Source organism: Pleuronectes platessa, chromosome 18, assembly GCF_947347685.1.
Source record: "Pleuronectes platessa chromosome 18, fPlePla1.1, whole genome shotgun sequence".
NCBI classification, from domain to species: domain Eukaryota; kingdom Metazoa; phylum Chordata; class Actinopteri; order Pleuronectiformes; family Pleuronectidae; genus Pleuronectes; species Pleuronectes platessa.
In genome coordinates, this window is record NC_070643.1 from 16,661,310 (window position 1) to 16,675,182 (window position 13,873).

At 44.0% G+C, this 13,873-nt stretch overlaps 3 protein-coding genes across 6 annotated transcripts; 1 reads left to right on the plus strand and 2 right to left on the minus strand.

Moving 5' to 3' along the window:
• Window positions 1–246: 246 nt before the first annotated feature.
• On the minus strand, window positions 247–6,457 carry krit1 (KRIT1 ankyrin repeat containing). 2 transcript variants are annotated; one of them, XM_053447516.1, is made up of 17 exons: window positions 6,230–6,457; window positions 4,986–5,174; window positions 4,735–4,891; window positions 4,449–4,541; window positions 4,242–4,371; window positions 3,918–4,161; window positions 3,440–3,555; window positions 3,185–3,328; window positions 2,934–3,090; window positions 2,613–2,720; window positions 1,972–2,128; window positions 1,704–1,855; window positions 1,447–1,613; window positions 1,227–1,314; window positions 930–1,136; window positions 654–770; window positions 247–546 (listed from the first exon to the last, which is right to left on the minus strand). In XM_053447516.1, the coding sequence occupies exons 2-17, from the start codon at window positions 5,085–5,087 to the stop codon at window positions 457–459; spliced, it is 2,229 nt and encodes a 742-aa protein (XP_053303491.1). In that variant the 5' UTR covers window positions 5,088–5,174; window positions 6,230–6,457; the 3' UTR covers window positions 247–456. The 2 variants fall into 2 exon arrangements, with proteins under 2 accessions (XP_053303491.1, XP_053303492.1); XM_053447517.1 differs by lacking the exon at window positions 6,230–6,457 and adding an exon at window positions 6,084–6,204.
• Window positions 6,458–6,917: 460 nt separating this feature from the next.
• Window positions 6,918–8,942, minus strand: rpz2 (rapunzel 2). 3 transcript variants are annotated; one of them, XM_053447523.1, is made up of 3 exons: window positions 8,811–8,912; window positions 8,608–8,651; window positions 6,918–7,952 (listed from the first exon to the last, which is right to left on the minus strand). In XM_053447523.1, exon 3 carries the CDS (start codon window positions 7,911–7,913, stop codon window positions 7,227–7,229), a length of 687 nt encoding a protein of 228 aa, XP_053303498.1. In that variant the 5' UTR covers window positions 7,914–7,952; window positions 8,608–8,651; window positions 8,811–8,912; the 3' UTR covers window positions 6,918–7,226. The 3 variants fall into 3 exon arrangements, with proteins under 3 accessions (XP_053303498.1, XP_053303499.1, XP_053303496.1); XM_053447524.1 differs by having other exon boundaries at window positions 8,597–8,651; window positions 8,811–8,897; XM_053447521.1 differs by lacking the exon at window positions 8,608–8,651 and having other exon boundaries at window positions 8,811–8,942.
• Window positions 8,943–10,966: 2,024 nt separating this feature from the next.
• si:dkey-266f7.9 (uncharacterized protein LOC100006223 homolog) lies at window positions 10,967–13,535 on the plus strand. Its single transcript, XM_053447519.1, has 4 exons — window positions 10,967–11,186; window positions 11,647–11,730; window positions 12,096–12,666; window positions 12,921–13,535. The coding sequence occupies exons 2-4, from the start codon at window positions 11,681–11,683 to the stop codon at window positions 13,302–13,304; spliced, it is 1,005 nt and encodes a 334-aa protein (XP_053303494.1). The 5' UTR covers window positions 10,967–11,186; window positions 11,647–11,680; the 3' UTR covers window positions 13,305–13,535.
• Window positions 13,536–13,873: the final 338 nt, after the last annotated feature.

Here is a 13,873-nt window from a genome sequence, read left to right on the forward strand (position 1 = left end):
ACCCAATATATATTTAATTAAATAAAACTGGGTATATGCAACAAAGTTAGTTGATCCTTCATATATTTTCATCATCTTAATAAAAGCAGTGAAGTTAAAAATCTAGATGTTTTATTGGGAGTATTTTATAAATATCCCTATAAGCCAATGTCATATCTATGTCTTAAATAATTCTCCTCAATTTAAAGTTATTTGATCAACCATCATCGTTTCATTTTCCACACCACTGATCTGAAAGAGTCCATCCATACGTCAGGCAGTTTATTAAAACAAAACAAATTAAATAAGCAACATATTTACATGTCATGAAAAAAGATGACCTGTCAAAAGACACATTCTGAAGTTGTGACAGATATTGTTGAGCCGGCTGTCCTTATTGCTGTTGATGAAAGTCAGTGTGAGCAGAATCTGCACAGGGACGTTTGGCAGCCGTTTGGTTTCTTCTTCCAGCGGTTTTCAACCATAAGCGTATTTATCTGTTACAGTTTTATCGTTTGGAGTCATCTGTCCGCTCAGCTTCATTAAAAGCTTCACAATAAGGCCAGCCTGTGGGGAGAGAATCAGCATCAGAGTCACAGTGTTTCCATACATCCCTAAGAAGGGATTGTTCACATGATATTTAGATTAGTAAACGGACTCCAGGCGGCTCTTACCTGTTTTGTGTGCACAATGAAGTTCATTTTGTTGTCACCACTGTGTATCTGGAAGTACTGGTCAGCGTGTCCAAGCTGCCACATGAACGTTCCATACTCTAAACTGATGAGCAGGGCCTGGGAGGACAGAGATTTAAAAATATGAAATATGAAATCATGCACCTCATGTTCAATTAACAAATAAACAAAGCCTATTCACGGGGTTTAAATGATTGCAATCCTGAACTATAACCAGTATTTCAGATATTTTAACCAATCCAGCTTGTGGCTTGGTACCTTGGTCTCCATATTCATGAGGTGCATCCCCTTGGTGCTGACCCCGACGTACACACGGATGACTTTGTGGTTGCTGGCGCTGGCCTTGGTGTAGACCTGTCCTGTGAAGAAAGCCGCTCCGTAGGTCGGGATGTCCCAGCAGTTCTGCAGGAAGAGTCGCTGCAGGTGGTGCATCTCTTTGCTCAGCCCCTCACTGGTGCTCAGGGCCTGTCGGAGGGCAAACAGGCTTTCAGTAACGTCAGGGGGCAATTGCACGTTTAATTTTATTTCATTTACTGACAAAAGAATTGAGTCTACTTTGTATTCGTGAAGTATCCTGTGGGTCCAGTGGTACGCTTTGCTCTTCACTTTTGATATCGGCACAATAGATTTCAGGTTTTCCTCACTGTTGAAAATAGAAACACAGAAATGCAGTGTTTGGCTTTATACGTTCACCAGATTTCCCGTTACCAACATACTTACAGACAAAAAAGCTTCATTTTATCAGTGCTGCTTGTATTAAAGCATAAACTTTTACTTGAGGAAGCCCTGCTTGTGCTTTTTGCTCTCGTAGTTGCCGTAGATGATCTGCAGGAGGAGGCTGGCCAGAGTGATCAGCTTGCTGTCCTGAGCAGGAAAGAACCCCTTCAGGAGGCAGTGACGAGCCTCGTCGAAGAGGATGAGGATGGCCAGAGGATCCTCCACCTGGAGCAGTGTGTGGCAGAGTGAGGAGGTTTCAACTGACATTACAAGATAGACTGGAAATTAGCAGCCTGTTGTAAAAATGTGATCTACCTTTTTCTCGATTTCAAGAGGCAGCCGCACATCCCTGCGGAGAAAAAGCTGAGGCGTCTCCCTTTGAGGGTCCAGCACCGTCAGGTCAGTCACAATTTCCGTCCAGATCCGCAGGTGCTGCAGGGGCTTATGGTAGGGCTTCAGCTGCAGGTCTGTCACACACACACACACACACACACACACACACACACTCGCACATGTCAATACTTCCTCTTTTAACATTTGGCTGTGGTCAGTTTCATAGCCACTGGATGGGACGTGGACTCACGGAGGTTCTCGGAGCAGATCCAGATGGTGAAGTACTGCTGGGTGTCCTGAGAAAGACGCATGCCCTCCATGATCTGCTGTACCGTGGTGTTGTTGCCTCGCTTCAGCTCCACAGAGCGGTACGAGCCGTCCATGCGGTAGATGCGCACCTTCTCATACTGTGGAAGACATGCACGTGCAGATCATAAATAAAAACCAAGTGAAATAGCAGTGAAAGAGTTTCTCTTTTTAAATCCAGATCACTTATGCTTGAGGAAAAAGCACCATCTAGTGACCAGCATGTGTAACTGCAATGGAAACATTTAAAAAATATCTGTGTAACTATGTCACTTTCCTTAATAAGCCAAAACAGCACACGCCTGTATTCAGTGTTGTATTCCCACTCTCTTCATACATAAACCATATTCGTTTCATATATGCAAGCAGAAGCTATGGGGAATAAATATATCTATAACTTGATTGATTGAAGTGTGCAGATACTTAGACACAAGTATAAAACCGAAAAGCCCCATTTAATCCAGTTAACAGGCAACATGCATGCACACACATTGACTATGTGACATGACTTCGAAAGTATTTTGTTCCCTTGGTCGTCATGTTTACATCACAAACAGATGAACTGGTGTCTGATGAGCAACTCACAGGTTTGCTGCTGGTCTGCTGCAGGAGCTTCATCGTCTCCTCCCACTCGTTCTGCTTGTTCTCCTCACACACCTGTAGAGGGGATCTCTTCTGCTGGTCTTCCATGTGCTGTTGGTGATATGTAGTTGTTTATTGTCGACCAAGTTTTACAGAGTTTTGCTGTGTTAGTCAGTTTCTACAGCGGATATTGAGGTTGAATGATTACATGTGTTTACATAATTCTTGATGGAAAGCAGGGCAGGTAGCTGCAGCATTGACATGAGGCATTTTATAATCATATTGGGGGGGGGGGGGAAGAAGGGGAAGCGTCACATTTCCTACCCGATCGATCTCAGAGTGCTGCAGCAGGAGTTGCACGATCTCCGCGTGACCTCCCCTGGCTGCAAAGTGCAGAGGGGAGCTGAGCTGACCGTTCAGCAGGTTCGGATTACAGTTCCCTTTCTCCAGCAGCAGCTTGGTTGCCTCGACTTTGCCGTGCCTGAAGAGAAGGCGAACAAATGCAACTCGTCCTCAACGAGACAAAGGAAAACAAAAAGACACAAAGAAACTGCAGACGTTCTGGTCGCACTCACCAGCAGGCGTAATGGATAGGAGCCCAGTGGTCACTGTCCAGCTGCTTGACTGAGAAACCGCTGTCCAGGAGCTTGACGAGCAGCTCTGTGTCTCCCTCACAGGCGCTGCGGTGGAGAGGGAAGTCGTCCACCCACTGGCGCTCCCTGCAGAGACAGGAACTTTGTGTTGAGTGTCACATTTAACGGCAAACAAGAGCAGAAGCTGTCAGCAGACGATAGTAATGTCAGAGCGGTTCATGGAGAAGAGCTCCTCACTTGTCTTCTGTCACACAGTTGGGGCCGTGCTGCCACTTCTCCCTGTTGGGGATCTGGATCTTGGAGTAGTCCGGAGCTCCGAGTCCAAAGTATGGGTTGATAATAACTTTGTCCACCTGTTCAACAGAGGACAGAGAGTCTATATGATTAAAAAATACATATTATATGGTTAATATATCCAAATATATCCATCCTTCAATTTTATAGTATTTCAAGTATCTTCTGGTATAAAGATATCCACCTGAGGTCATGATAGAGATAAATGTTCCTTTACGAATTGGGCAGCTGTGGTTAAGAAGGTAGAGTGGGTCATCCACTAACCAGAAGGATGGAGGTTCCATCCCTGGCTGCACCAGTCCCCAAGTCAATACATCTTTGATGAGACACTAAATACTGAACTGTCCCTGGGTATAAATCATGATCTGTCTTTCACATATAACGAATGCAGCAGGAGACTGTCTGGGGCTAACTCTCTCACCCGGTTGGTGTACTGCAGATCGGAGCCGTACAGCGGGTTGAGGATGCACATGTCCGCCTTCTCCAGCGACATCATCTTGCTCTTGATCTCCAGCGCGGTGTAGCCCATGTGCAGACCCTCGTCGCTCAGCTTGCCCTCACGGCTGTAGGCCGGGTTGCTGACGTTGGTCTTCACCCGCTCTACGGGAGCCGGCCTGAACAGGGCGGGGATAGCGTGAGGGATGGTGTGCTGCTCTGCTAGCCACCTGCGGGGGTCACAGAGGAAATGTTAAAGCCTCCTCCCTGCTGTCATTAAGGAGGAGTATGTTCTCAGATGTATCCTCACTTGTCTAAGGCCAGGAGCATCTTGGAGGTGATGGAGCAGAAGTGAACGCTGGTCTCACTGCACACCCGCATGATGTCCTGGAAGCAGTAGAAGCTGGGGCTCCCGGCGCTGTACACAGGCTTGCTGTTGTCTGTTCACAAAAAAACGTATTAATAAACAGTTTATAGAGTTTAAAATGTATTTCACTGAATTCGTCTCTCTACTCACCTTTGACACCGACTGGCACAACAAACAGTGAGGCTTCTTTCCCTTCATTGTCCCCATCGAGAGGAAATTTCTTCATGTGCACCACTCGCTTTCCTGCAAACCCAAACTTTTTAGAGCACTGGTTTCCAATCCTCTCATAACTCCTGATTAGAAGGTAAATTTGCATTTAAGAAACGTGCAGCCTGTGACAATGAATAGATCATAGCTTCACTGGAGTGTTTGCAGTGACTCTACTAAAGGAGAAATATGCAGGAGCGTAAAAAAGCCACAAATGTCTCCGACTCACCTATGAAGCCTTGATTATTGGTTATTGGTCTGATGGTTTCGTCAACATAATCCAGTATGGATTTAGATTTGTCTCCTGCAGCTTGGATCTTTGTCGCCAGGAGGATTTTCTTTCTTTTCTTCTCCTTCCCTTCCAGAGGCACTTCAATCAGCAGGATCTTTACAGCAACCAGAGGGAGAAGGCAGTGTTTTCCTTTTTGCTGTCTCAAACACGATGCAGGTGATCTGAACTGTCAGACTCTGCACATTTACCTCATAGGCTTTGGCTCTGTACTCCTTTGAGCTCAGGCTGACTTGACTCTTTGGGCGGATGACAGCGATGAACACTTCTTCCAGGTGATCCTCGTTGCCCATCGTGCCGACCTTTCCTCAGGCCTCACAGAACCTCCTGCGTGACGGCCAAATGCTGTGCAGAGGCATGCCGGCCCCAGAGGATGACACCTGGAGAAAATATGAGTTCACAGAATGTGTAAAGCGTAGACATCTATGATACTTGATATTGGGATATGTTAATCTAGTAGGGCATTAACACAGTTGTTTTCATTATTGATTACTCTGCCTATTATTTTTCTTAATCCGTGGATCAGTTGCTTTGTTTATCAAAATCTCCATATTCCCCTGAACACAATTTTTTTTTATAATTATGTGATATAGGAGAAAAACTTTAAAAATTAAGTTAATTATATACAGTTAATTGATTAATCTACTAATAGTTTTAACACTTACAATACTAATACTAATACTACTAATGATAAACCTAATTTATATAGCACTTATATTAATGAAAATGAACAGAGAAAATAAAACACTAGATGGATAGATGACGGATAAATAGATAGATAGATAGATAGATAGATAGATAGATGGATAGATAAATAGATAGATAGATAGATAGATAGATAGATAGATAGATGGACAGATAGATATATAAATAGATAGATAGATAGATAGATAGATAGTTGGACAGATATATATATAAAAAGATAGATAGATAGATAGATAGATAGATAAATAGACTCTAATACATTATAGACTTGGCCTCGTTTATAATACATTATGAACATGTTAGTTTCATAAGTATTTACAATATAGAGAATACTTCAGGTTTCACTTTCAAACACAAACGATGCACACACATGAATAAAGTAAAATACAAAGTAAATTTCACAATAACAGGCGAATAAACACCTGTGTGAAGTATCTTAATGATATAAAAGTATTTGAGTTGTACTTATTAGTTTTAAGCATCAGTTTAAAAAAACAACTTGTTGAGTTCATGGTTCAGGTCCCGCCCCGGAAGCCAAACTCTGCGGTCTGAACACAGTTAAAAACACTAAATATAAAACATACTGTGTTTCCCATTAAACACCGTGTTGACGTTTTGTTTCCTCCGCATCCACCGGGACCCGGTTCGAGTCGTGGATCCTCCGGGAGGCTCCAGACTAACTCTCATCACCATCCCCGTCTTTTCCGCCTGTTAAGCGGCGTCAACTCACCGAAAGCGACGCGTCTCGTCCTCGAACGGACCCGAGTCAGTCTCTCCCCGGGCCTCTAGGCGGGTTTACCGGGTTGAGTTAACGGTGAACAGCCGGGACCGAGCTCCGGTTAAAACCTCCAGGGCTGATCTGTGTGTGTTGAAGCGGCAACGGGCCTCTCGTTTTGGGGCAGGGCTGCAGAGACCGACCGAGGCATCACGTTTCAGTTCAGGAAACAGAGAACTCTGGTGGTGAGGGGGACTCAGTGCGACCTGCACGCACACGAACCCACACACACCGACAACACGCACACTGACAAAACAACATAGACACACTAACAACACCTCACAACACATTACACACACACACGCACACAAACTGCAAACACAACCTAACACGCACACACCCCTACTAACCCTTGGACTGACTTTACTCACTGGCAGTCAGGGTGTAATGACTTAAACAATATTTAAGTTAACTTTATACTGTATATATGCTGCAAAAATATACAGTCTGATATATAAAGTTATATATTATAGTATTTTATGTGGTAATATTTAAGTGTTGTATATAAAGGATGATTAAAAAGTACCACGACATTCTGGACTCAGAGGAATGACCTTATGGAATAGTCCTAAATAAAAATGTAGTAGTTACACATAAACTTCAGTGGAGATGAAAATGATTTCACGACATCACTTACTAAACATTATAGTTTATACATTTTAATTGAAGAGATTGTATAAAACGTCAGCATTTATTGGTTTGTCGCACAAAGCAGCGGAAACAAACAGTGGTCTCTTGGAAACAAAAATATACAATAACAGACAATGATGACATTTTGCTTACAGCACGTCAGCTCAATTGCACAAATGCAAACAAAGTTTTGGTTCTTATATATATTTACGTTATAATATAATAAATCTTTTTTGGTCGGTCCACAGCTGAGAGTACAGACGATGATCTGTGTGTTGTCATCGTCCCACCCGGAGGAAGTTCTCTCTCCGTCGGTCCATGTTCAGGTGGACTTGACTTTGCACTGACTGAGCACCTCCTGCATCTTCCCCTGGATGTCCTCCACCCTCGTCGCCCACTTCTCCCGCACCTCGTCTTCGTCGTCCTCTGTAACAGCTGTGTAGCCCATGAGCGCGATGAGGCCCATGTGGAACAGGTGGGTGATGTGCGAGCAGCGGCGCTCCATGATCTCCAGGTCCCCGTCGCAGCTGTCCAGGTACACCTTCAGCAGGGTTCTTCCAAACAGCGTCTTGGTACCCATCACGCCGCGGTAGTACACGTCCAGGCTCATGTCGCTCTTGTCTCTCTCGTAGATCTTCTCGAAGTTCTTCATGTGGCGCTGGGTGTTGTCCGGATCCTTCTTCATCTGCGCCACCATGCTGTTGAAGGCATTGTACTGGTGCTTGATGTACTCCTCGTACTTGCCGTAGGTCTCGTTCACCTCGTCAATGCGGATCTGCCTCAGGCATTGCTGGTTCTTCTGCGAAATGGTCTCCAGCTTGCTGTGGACCTCCTTGAAGTCCTTGTCCAGAGCGTGGGCCTCCTCGTCGACCAGGCCCTTGCGAGCCACCCCGACCAGGGAGGAGACGATGCCGAAGATGGGGTCTATGGAGGAGGCGAACGAGGACACCTTCTCCACGCAGCACAGCACCTTCGCTACAGTTTGCTTGACTTGTGCCGCGTCAGCCATCACTGGTGCTTTCCTTCTGCCACAAAGTGAGTCTGGAGGCTGGAGAGGAAAAAGGAAAAGTCAACCACATCACTCATCAACAAATAATTCCTCTCCTCGCTTAACATCATATTCGGTTGCTATGCCTGCTGCCCACATGTCACCAGCTGCTGCATGGTGCCATATTGTAAAAGGTGTCATCTTTCACGCTCAAGGGACAACACAATGTGGGTTTGTGTTGCCTGGACACACACTCAGCTAACACGTGTGAGCGGAGGAAGGACTGTAAGGGATTAATACTTTTTTATTGATTTTTTTTTAAAGGCAAAAAATAGAAAAATGTATTAATCAACATATTAATTATGTAAGAATTACTCAAATTAATCAGTGATCTAAATTGGTGCCTGTTCAGTGGAATAAACCGGTTTTTCGTTCCTCCTCAATAACTTCCAAGGAACTGAGGTGCAGTATTCCAGCTGACCCTCATAATTTCACTGTAGTTCATGTTTCTCATAGTTGGGGCATTAATCATCCTCCTCAATGTTGCTCTGCAGGAAAAATAACTCAGGAACAACAGTGGGTGTGACTGGGTTTCGTAGTAACACCAGAAAGACTGGAAATCAAGGAATGGTTACAGGTTGAGATCTTCATTCAATCCTCTCCTCCAGTTTAAATAACCTCCGGCAGCTGTTTGGTGCCTTCACCTTTAACTTACAGGATCTGCTGCCGGTTTGTTGTCAACCTTCTTCCCCTCATTTCCTGATTTCCAACATACACACACACACACAGAGAGACACACACACAAATGAATCCACCACCCAGTCTTTCACTTTCATTACATCCTCCCCAGCTGACTCGGCTGTTACCCAGAATCCCCATCACCCATCAGATCAGAGATTACCGCAGATGTTTACTCACCAGAGATAAAACTGTTGGTGTTCTCGCTCTCTCTCTCTCTCTCTCTCTCTCTCGCTCTACAGCAGCCTTCTATCTTTGCTCTCCACCATTTCGAAGCACAGCCCCTTCCTGCCTAGTAAGGGAGTGACCGTGAGGAAGTGACTCTGCACGCGGTGCTGATTGGATGAGAGGCAGTTCCTCCACACGCACCGCAGATTCATGCTCCAACCACTGACACCGAGTGACAGGGCATCCTCTCCATTGTGTTGTTGTTTTTAATAACAGGTCAACACAATGGTCAACACACCTTACCAACCTGCATCAGTGACAAGCACACACCACAGAGAAGATCTTGAAACAAAGAATGACGCACGTTAATCACCAGGAAACATAATAATGTCCGGTGGTGATATTGATGTGGATTTATTTTTCCAATCAGAATTAGTAAACACAGCAAAGACTGATATATATAGAATAGGCTAATATAGAGAATAAGGATGTGAAGGATTAATATACATTTTCTCACTTTTGTCAATTCATACCAAAGTAAGCAGAAGCTATTTAAAAAATAAATGTAAAGGATGAGGCAACTAATATGCTTCGTAAGTTAATTAAAAGACCATACAGAACATAAAGAAAAGACTATTTCCAAAATGTAGGTATTTTGTACTTGCACTTGAAACTGTATTACGTGAAGTTTTCATACTTTGGCACCATCTACTGGTAATATGAGGAACGACACTGTGGCGGTGATGCTCCTCCCCCTCAGCCTCTTGATGCCTGTTCCAGTGATGAAGGTGATGGAGGAGTACACGTAGAGCTGTCAGCCATAATGTTCTTCTCGTGTTTGCAGTGCACTTGCCTTTTGTAAAGTAACTGTTTCCCCACTTACATGACATCACAATACAATTTTACATCGACCTCACGAGATGCTTCAAACGTACTTCACCCCACACAAGTATTGTTTTAACTGTCAATTTCATAAACAGCATTGTTGGCACTGACAACAGCCTCAGACACACTGAGGAACATTTACCATAAAGATTGTTAACGTTGAATTGGTTTTGTAAAACTTTGGTTTCCTGGGTTTCACCTGAACTCACCTGGCCTGATTATTATTACTATCTTACAGTATTACAGGAATGTCTTTTCTCCACACTGTGGGTATTCAAACTGTATTTACAGCTAAACAAATATTATAATTCAGGACAAGGACAAGTCTGTTGTGTAATGTTTGACTTCCCACATAGTGATATGAGACAGGATGCGAAAACATCTGCAGATTTCTCCCAGGTCCCCCCCTCCCTCCCATTCTCTCGCACTCTCTATCTCTCTCTCTCTCTCTCTCTCTCTCTCTCTCTCTCTCTCTCTCTCTCTCCTGCTTACACACACATGCTAATAAGAAATAACGTTTTTTGTAACTTTTCAATTTTATTTTTATTAAATTGAAAAAATATGAAATTTCAAACAGATACATCTGCACAAAATATCTAAATAATAAAAATAAAAACTTCATCTCCTACAATACAACATGTAAAAACACTATATTGTTAAAGATGTCTGACTCATTCCTCCAGTTTATCTGTGGAGGTGGTTGGAGGTGAGCTTGTGTCTTTTGTGTTTCTTCTTCTACGTCTTTTGTAAAAGTTGCTCTGAAGCCCGAATGTACTCGTCCTTCTTTTACTTACCATTCTCTGTGTGTCTCTGTTATGTTGTCCATCTCCTATTGGTTAAACTGAGGGCAAACAAAGTCAAAAGCAAAATTCTTAAAAATATTGTGTTATGTGCAAAAATGTGTCTAGACCTTTCTTTTGTCACATTTTTCTCCACTTGGGTTATTACACTCGCTTTCATATGCTAACTCACTGATACCTTATCAATATTCCGTCTACTTTCACTAACTGATAAGCAACACTGTGGGAAATCACTCAGCTGCAGCTAATGTGTATTAAGCTCCCATTGCTGTGAGAAAATTGGGTTTTGACAGAATCCCTCTGATTAGATTCACATTTAGTGTTTAAAAATCCTTTTAACCTCCATTGTCTGAACTGGCTGTTACAGATATGGTGTGACAGAAATGTCACAAAAGGTCACAAAGTCGACTAAAACCACTGAGTCAGTTTGTTACGCAATGTGTTTCTGACCCACGATAACTGAGGGACGTGACCAGATGAATACCCCTCACACACAAACACACCCCTCCACTTGCACCCCAGCGTGCTCACATACAGCTGAGCTCCTCTATGGTATTTCCCACAATAACACCCCGGGTCAACACAGTGACTCTGTCATTTTGCCTCTGACCCTTGCACTCCTCTCTCCCTCTCTGTCCCTCTCTCTGCCCGTCAGCCTCCAGGCGCCCGGACCAGTCGGAGGATAAACGCCTCCAGGTTTCAGGTATGAACCCGGTGCACATGAGAGCAGCACAGAAACACGTCAGCAGGTTCGACACGGGAGCAGTGGACGGTTTGGTTCGGTTTCAGGATTAGAAAGCTTTGAACCTGCCATTGAATTTGCCTGGAGGGGAGAGCGAGCACAGCCTGGACTGGGATCAAATTATTTCCACTGTTTGTTGTTGTGGTTTATTCTCTTATAGAGAAAATAAAGGCATATTTTAGAACATTTTAATTGACATATTAACCTGACTTTATGTGTGCACTCCACATAGCTAGGCTCTTGTCAAAATCTGTCCATTTATTTATCTATTGTGTGAATGTCCCCAAACTAAGTAAATGTTACCACCTTGTTCCTGAGGTTCTGTGTGTGGCGGCTCCGGCGGCCATGACACTTACTCACCTAATTAATGAAATGTTGACCTCAGTTGTATTATTCTTGTCTTTACCTCTATTGATCATAGCTGTCATCACCGCAGAGGAGTCACTCTGAGCAACATGAGAGGACGTCCTGTGAAGACGGTCCCAGAGCTGATCGTCCTGCTGGGGTGAGTGAGATCCTGCCCTACTGATTCCTAATGTTTAACATACTCATGTTGAGGAATTTCATTGGATTCATTGAACAACTTCAATCAATAAATAGACTCACGACTTAAAGGAAAAAGAATAATAAACATTGTTGATCACAAAAGAGATGACTATCAAAGGTTATATGCATAAAATATATTGAACATTTTAATTAATATATACAAATATACAAAAATGTTTGAAAAACCCAATCTAATGAAGCTACAATTGCCCCTGAAATTAATATTTACAAATATTTGCTAATAAGCCTTTTTTTTATCGAACATCACAGTTATTAAAATATACAAAACCATATAACCCAATAAGACCATACATTATATTTCAGAGTCATTGCTTTGAGTTATGGTGCCAAACAGAGACCTGATTATGACGACACACCCAACCCGGAGTTCCTCAACCCGTCCTGGATGGCCGGCATCCCCGATGATCAGCCGCTGTCTGAGGTCACCATGCCCGGGACCCACAACACCATGGCCCTGTTCGGGGGTGTGTACGCTGAGTGTCAGACCTGGAGCCTGGCCTCTCAGCTCCAAGCAGGCGTCCGCTTCCTGGACGTCCGTGTGCGTCACGTCAAGGGGAACCTCACCATCCATCACGGGGTGTCCTACCAGCGGGCCCACTTCGGCCATGTGCTGCAGGGTGTGGCTGACTTCCTGCAAGAGTTTCCCAGTGAGACCGTGCTGATGCGTTTAAAGGAGGAGTACAGCGAGACGTATGACATCTACGGGGCTGTGGTGGACTACATCCACCGCTACGCTCACTGGGACCTGCTGTGGCACAGCCGGCTGGTGCCCACCATGGGAGAGGCCCGAGGGAAACTCATCATCCTGCAAGACTTTTCTGGGCCAGACCTGGGGATGCGCTATGGATCCCTCGACATAGCAGACAAGTGGAAGGTATGAAAAGTTAAAAAAGCTTTTTTAGATAATGCTTTTTATTGACCTTTCCAACAATTAGACACCACAAGTACCTCAATATACCTCCCACTGTACCACCGCCCCAGTAGGCTCCAACATTCCATTCAACATGGAAAACATAAACCACAGGAATAACTATTAAAAGACAGCTTTTCTCAACACACATAAAAAGAATGTAAGAGACTATTATATAATCTCGTTGGTGATTTCGAAGTCTGCTGTTTTCCGTGCAGGTCCCCACACTGGTGCACGTGGAGGAGAAGTGGAAAAGCGTCTACGACCACCTGGAGGCTGCGCCCACAGGAAACCAGGCCCAGATCTTTCTCACCTTCAGCAGTGGAGCTGGAGTGTTCGCCTTCCCCAGAGCCGTCGCTCAGCGCGTCAACCCACAGCTGTACGACTACCTGAGCGCCAAGACCGACCTCAACCAGCGCCTTGGGATCATCTGCATGGACTTCCCTGCTGCTCCCATGATTCAAATGATCATTGAATTCCAACTTAAGGAGGTGACAAAGAGGAGGAACGACTTCAATCCAGTTCTTAGCAAGCGAAGTCTGAAATATCGAATTCCTCCACCGTGGAAGAAGATGAGGAAACTTTTGAATAATAAGGTTTGAGCCAAAATGCAATATAGGGCACAGTAGATCACATCCAGTACATCCATCACTATGGACACCAAATACATCAGTTGAAGCTTTGATAACTTAACCACTCTAAAGCAAAATACAGGATTTAGATTATACTTCAGATAGAACTTATCATTGTGTCATTCAGCAAAGATACTGGAAACAAAAATAAAAGTCACATAAATGGCATCATGTGGAGAACAGAAAATAAACTGTGGAACCAAATAATGTGTCTTCTTTTTTCACAATTCTTGTTCATCAGCTGTGAGCACTGCAGCAGCCATGTTTCATGGTCCCTGCTGCAGAGAGTCGGCTCTAACGTCTTATTCCAGGTCATCGGTCTCCATGTGTCTGAGACCAGGGGAAACCATCTTCAACTATCACACACACTTTGCTCCACTTGAGCCTCATTCTAACTGAGACAGAAAACTAACTTCACCTCTTTTCTGCTTAGGTTTACTCTTACTTCTAAAAAAGACGTGTATTAGAGAGGGTGTATAAGAATATTATATAAATATGTTTGTGGCCTCAGGGGGAATTGTGCACAACCTGAGACAATA

Coding starts and splice junctions, on each gene's coding strand:
- krit1 (XM_053447516.1), bottom strand. CDS start 5,087: ATGGGCAACGAGGATCACCTGGAAGAAGTGTTCATCGCTGTCATCCGC. Junction 3,329..3,439: donor AACTGTGTGACAGAAGACAA/GTGAGGAGCTCT, acceptor CTGTCTCTGCAG/GGAGCGCCAGTGGGTGGACG. Junction 547..653: donor TCATTGTGCACACAAAACAG/GTAAGAGCCGCC, acceptor CTCTCCCCACAG/GCTGGCCTTATTGTGAAGCT.
- rpz2 (XM_053447521.1), bottom strand. CDS start 7,913: ATGGCTGACGCGGCACAAGTCAAGCAAACTGTAGCGAAGGTGCTGTGC.
- si:dkey-266f7.9 (XM_053447519.1), top strand. CDS start 11,681: ATGAGAGGACGTCCTGTGAAGACGGTCCCAGAGCTGATCGTCCTGCTG. Junction 11,731..12,095: donor GAGCTGATCGTCCTGCTGGG/GTGAGTGAGATC, acceptor ATTATATTTCAG/AGTCATTGCTTTGAGTTATG. Junction 12,667..12,920: donor ACATAGCAGACAAGTGGAAG/GTATGAAAAGTT, acceptor TTTTCCGTGCAG/GTCCCCACACTGGTGCACGT.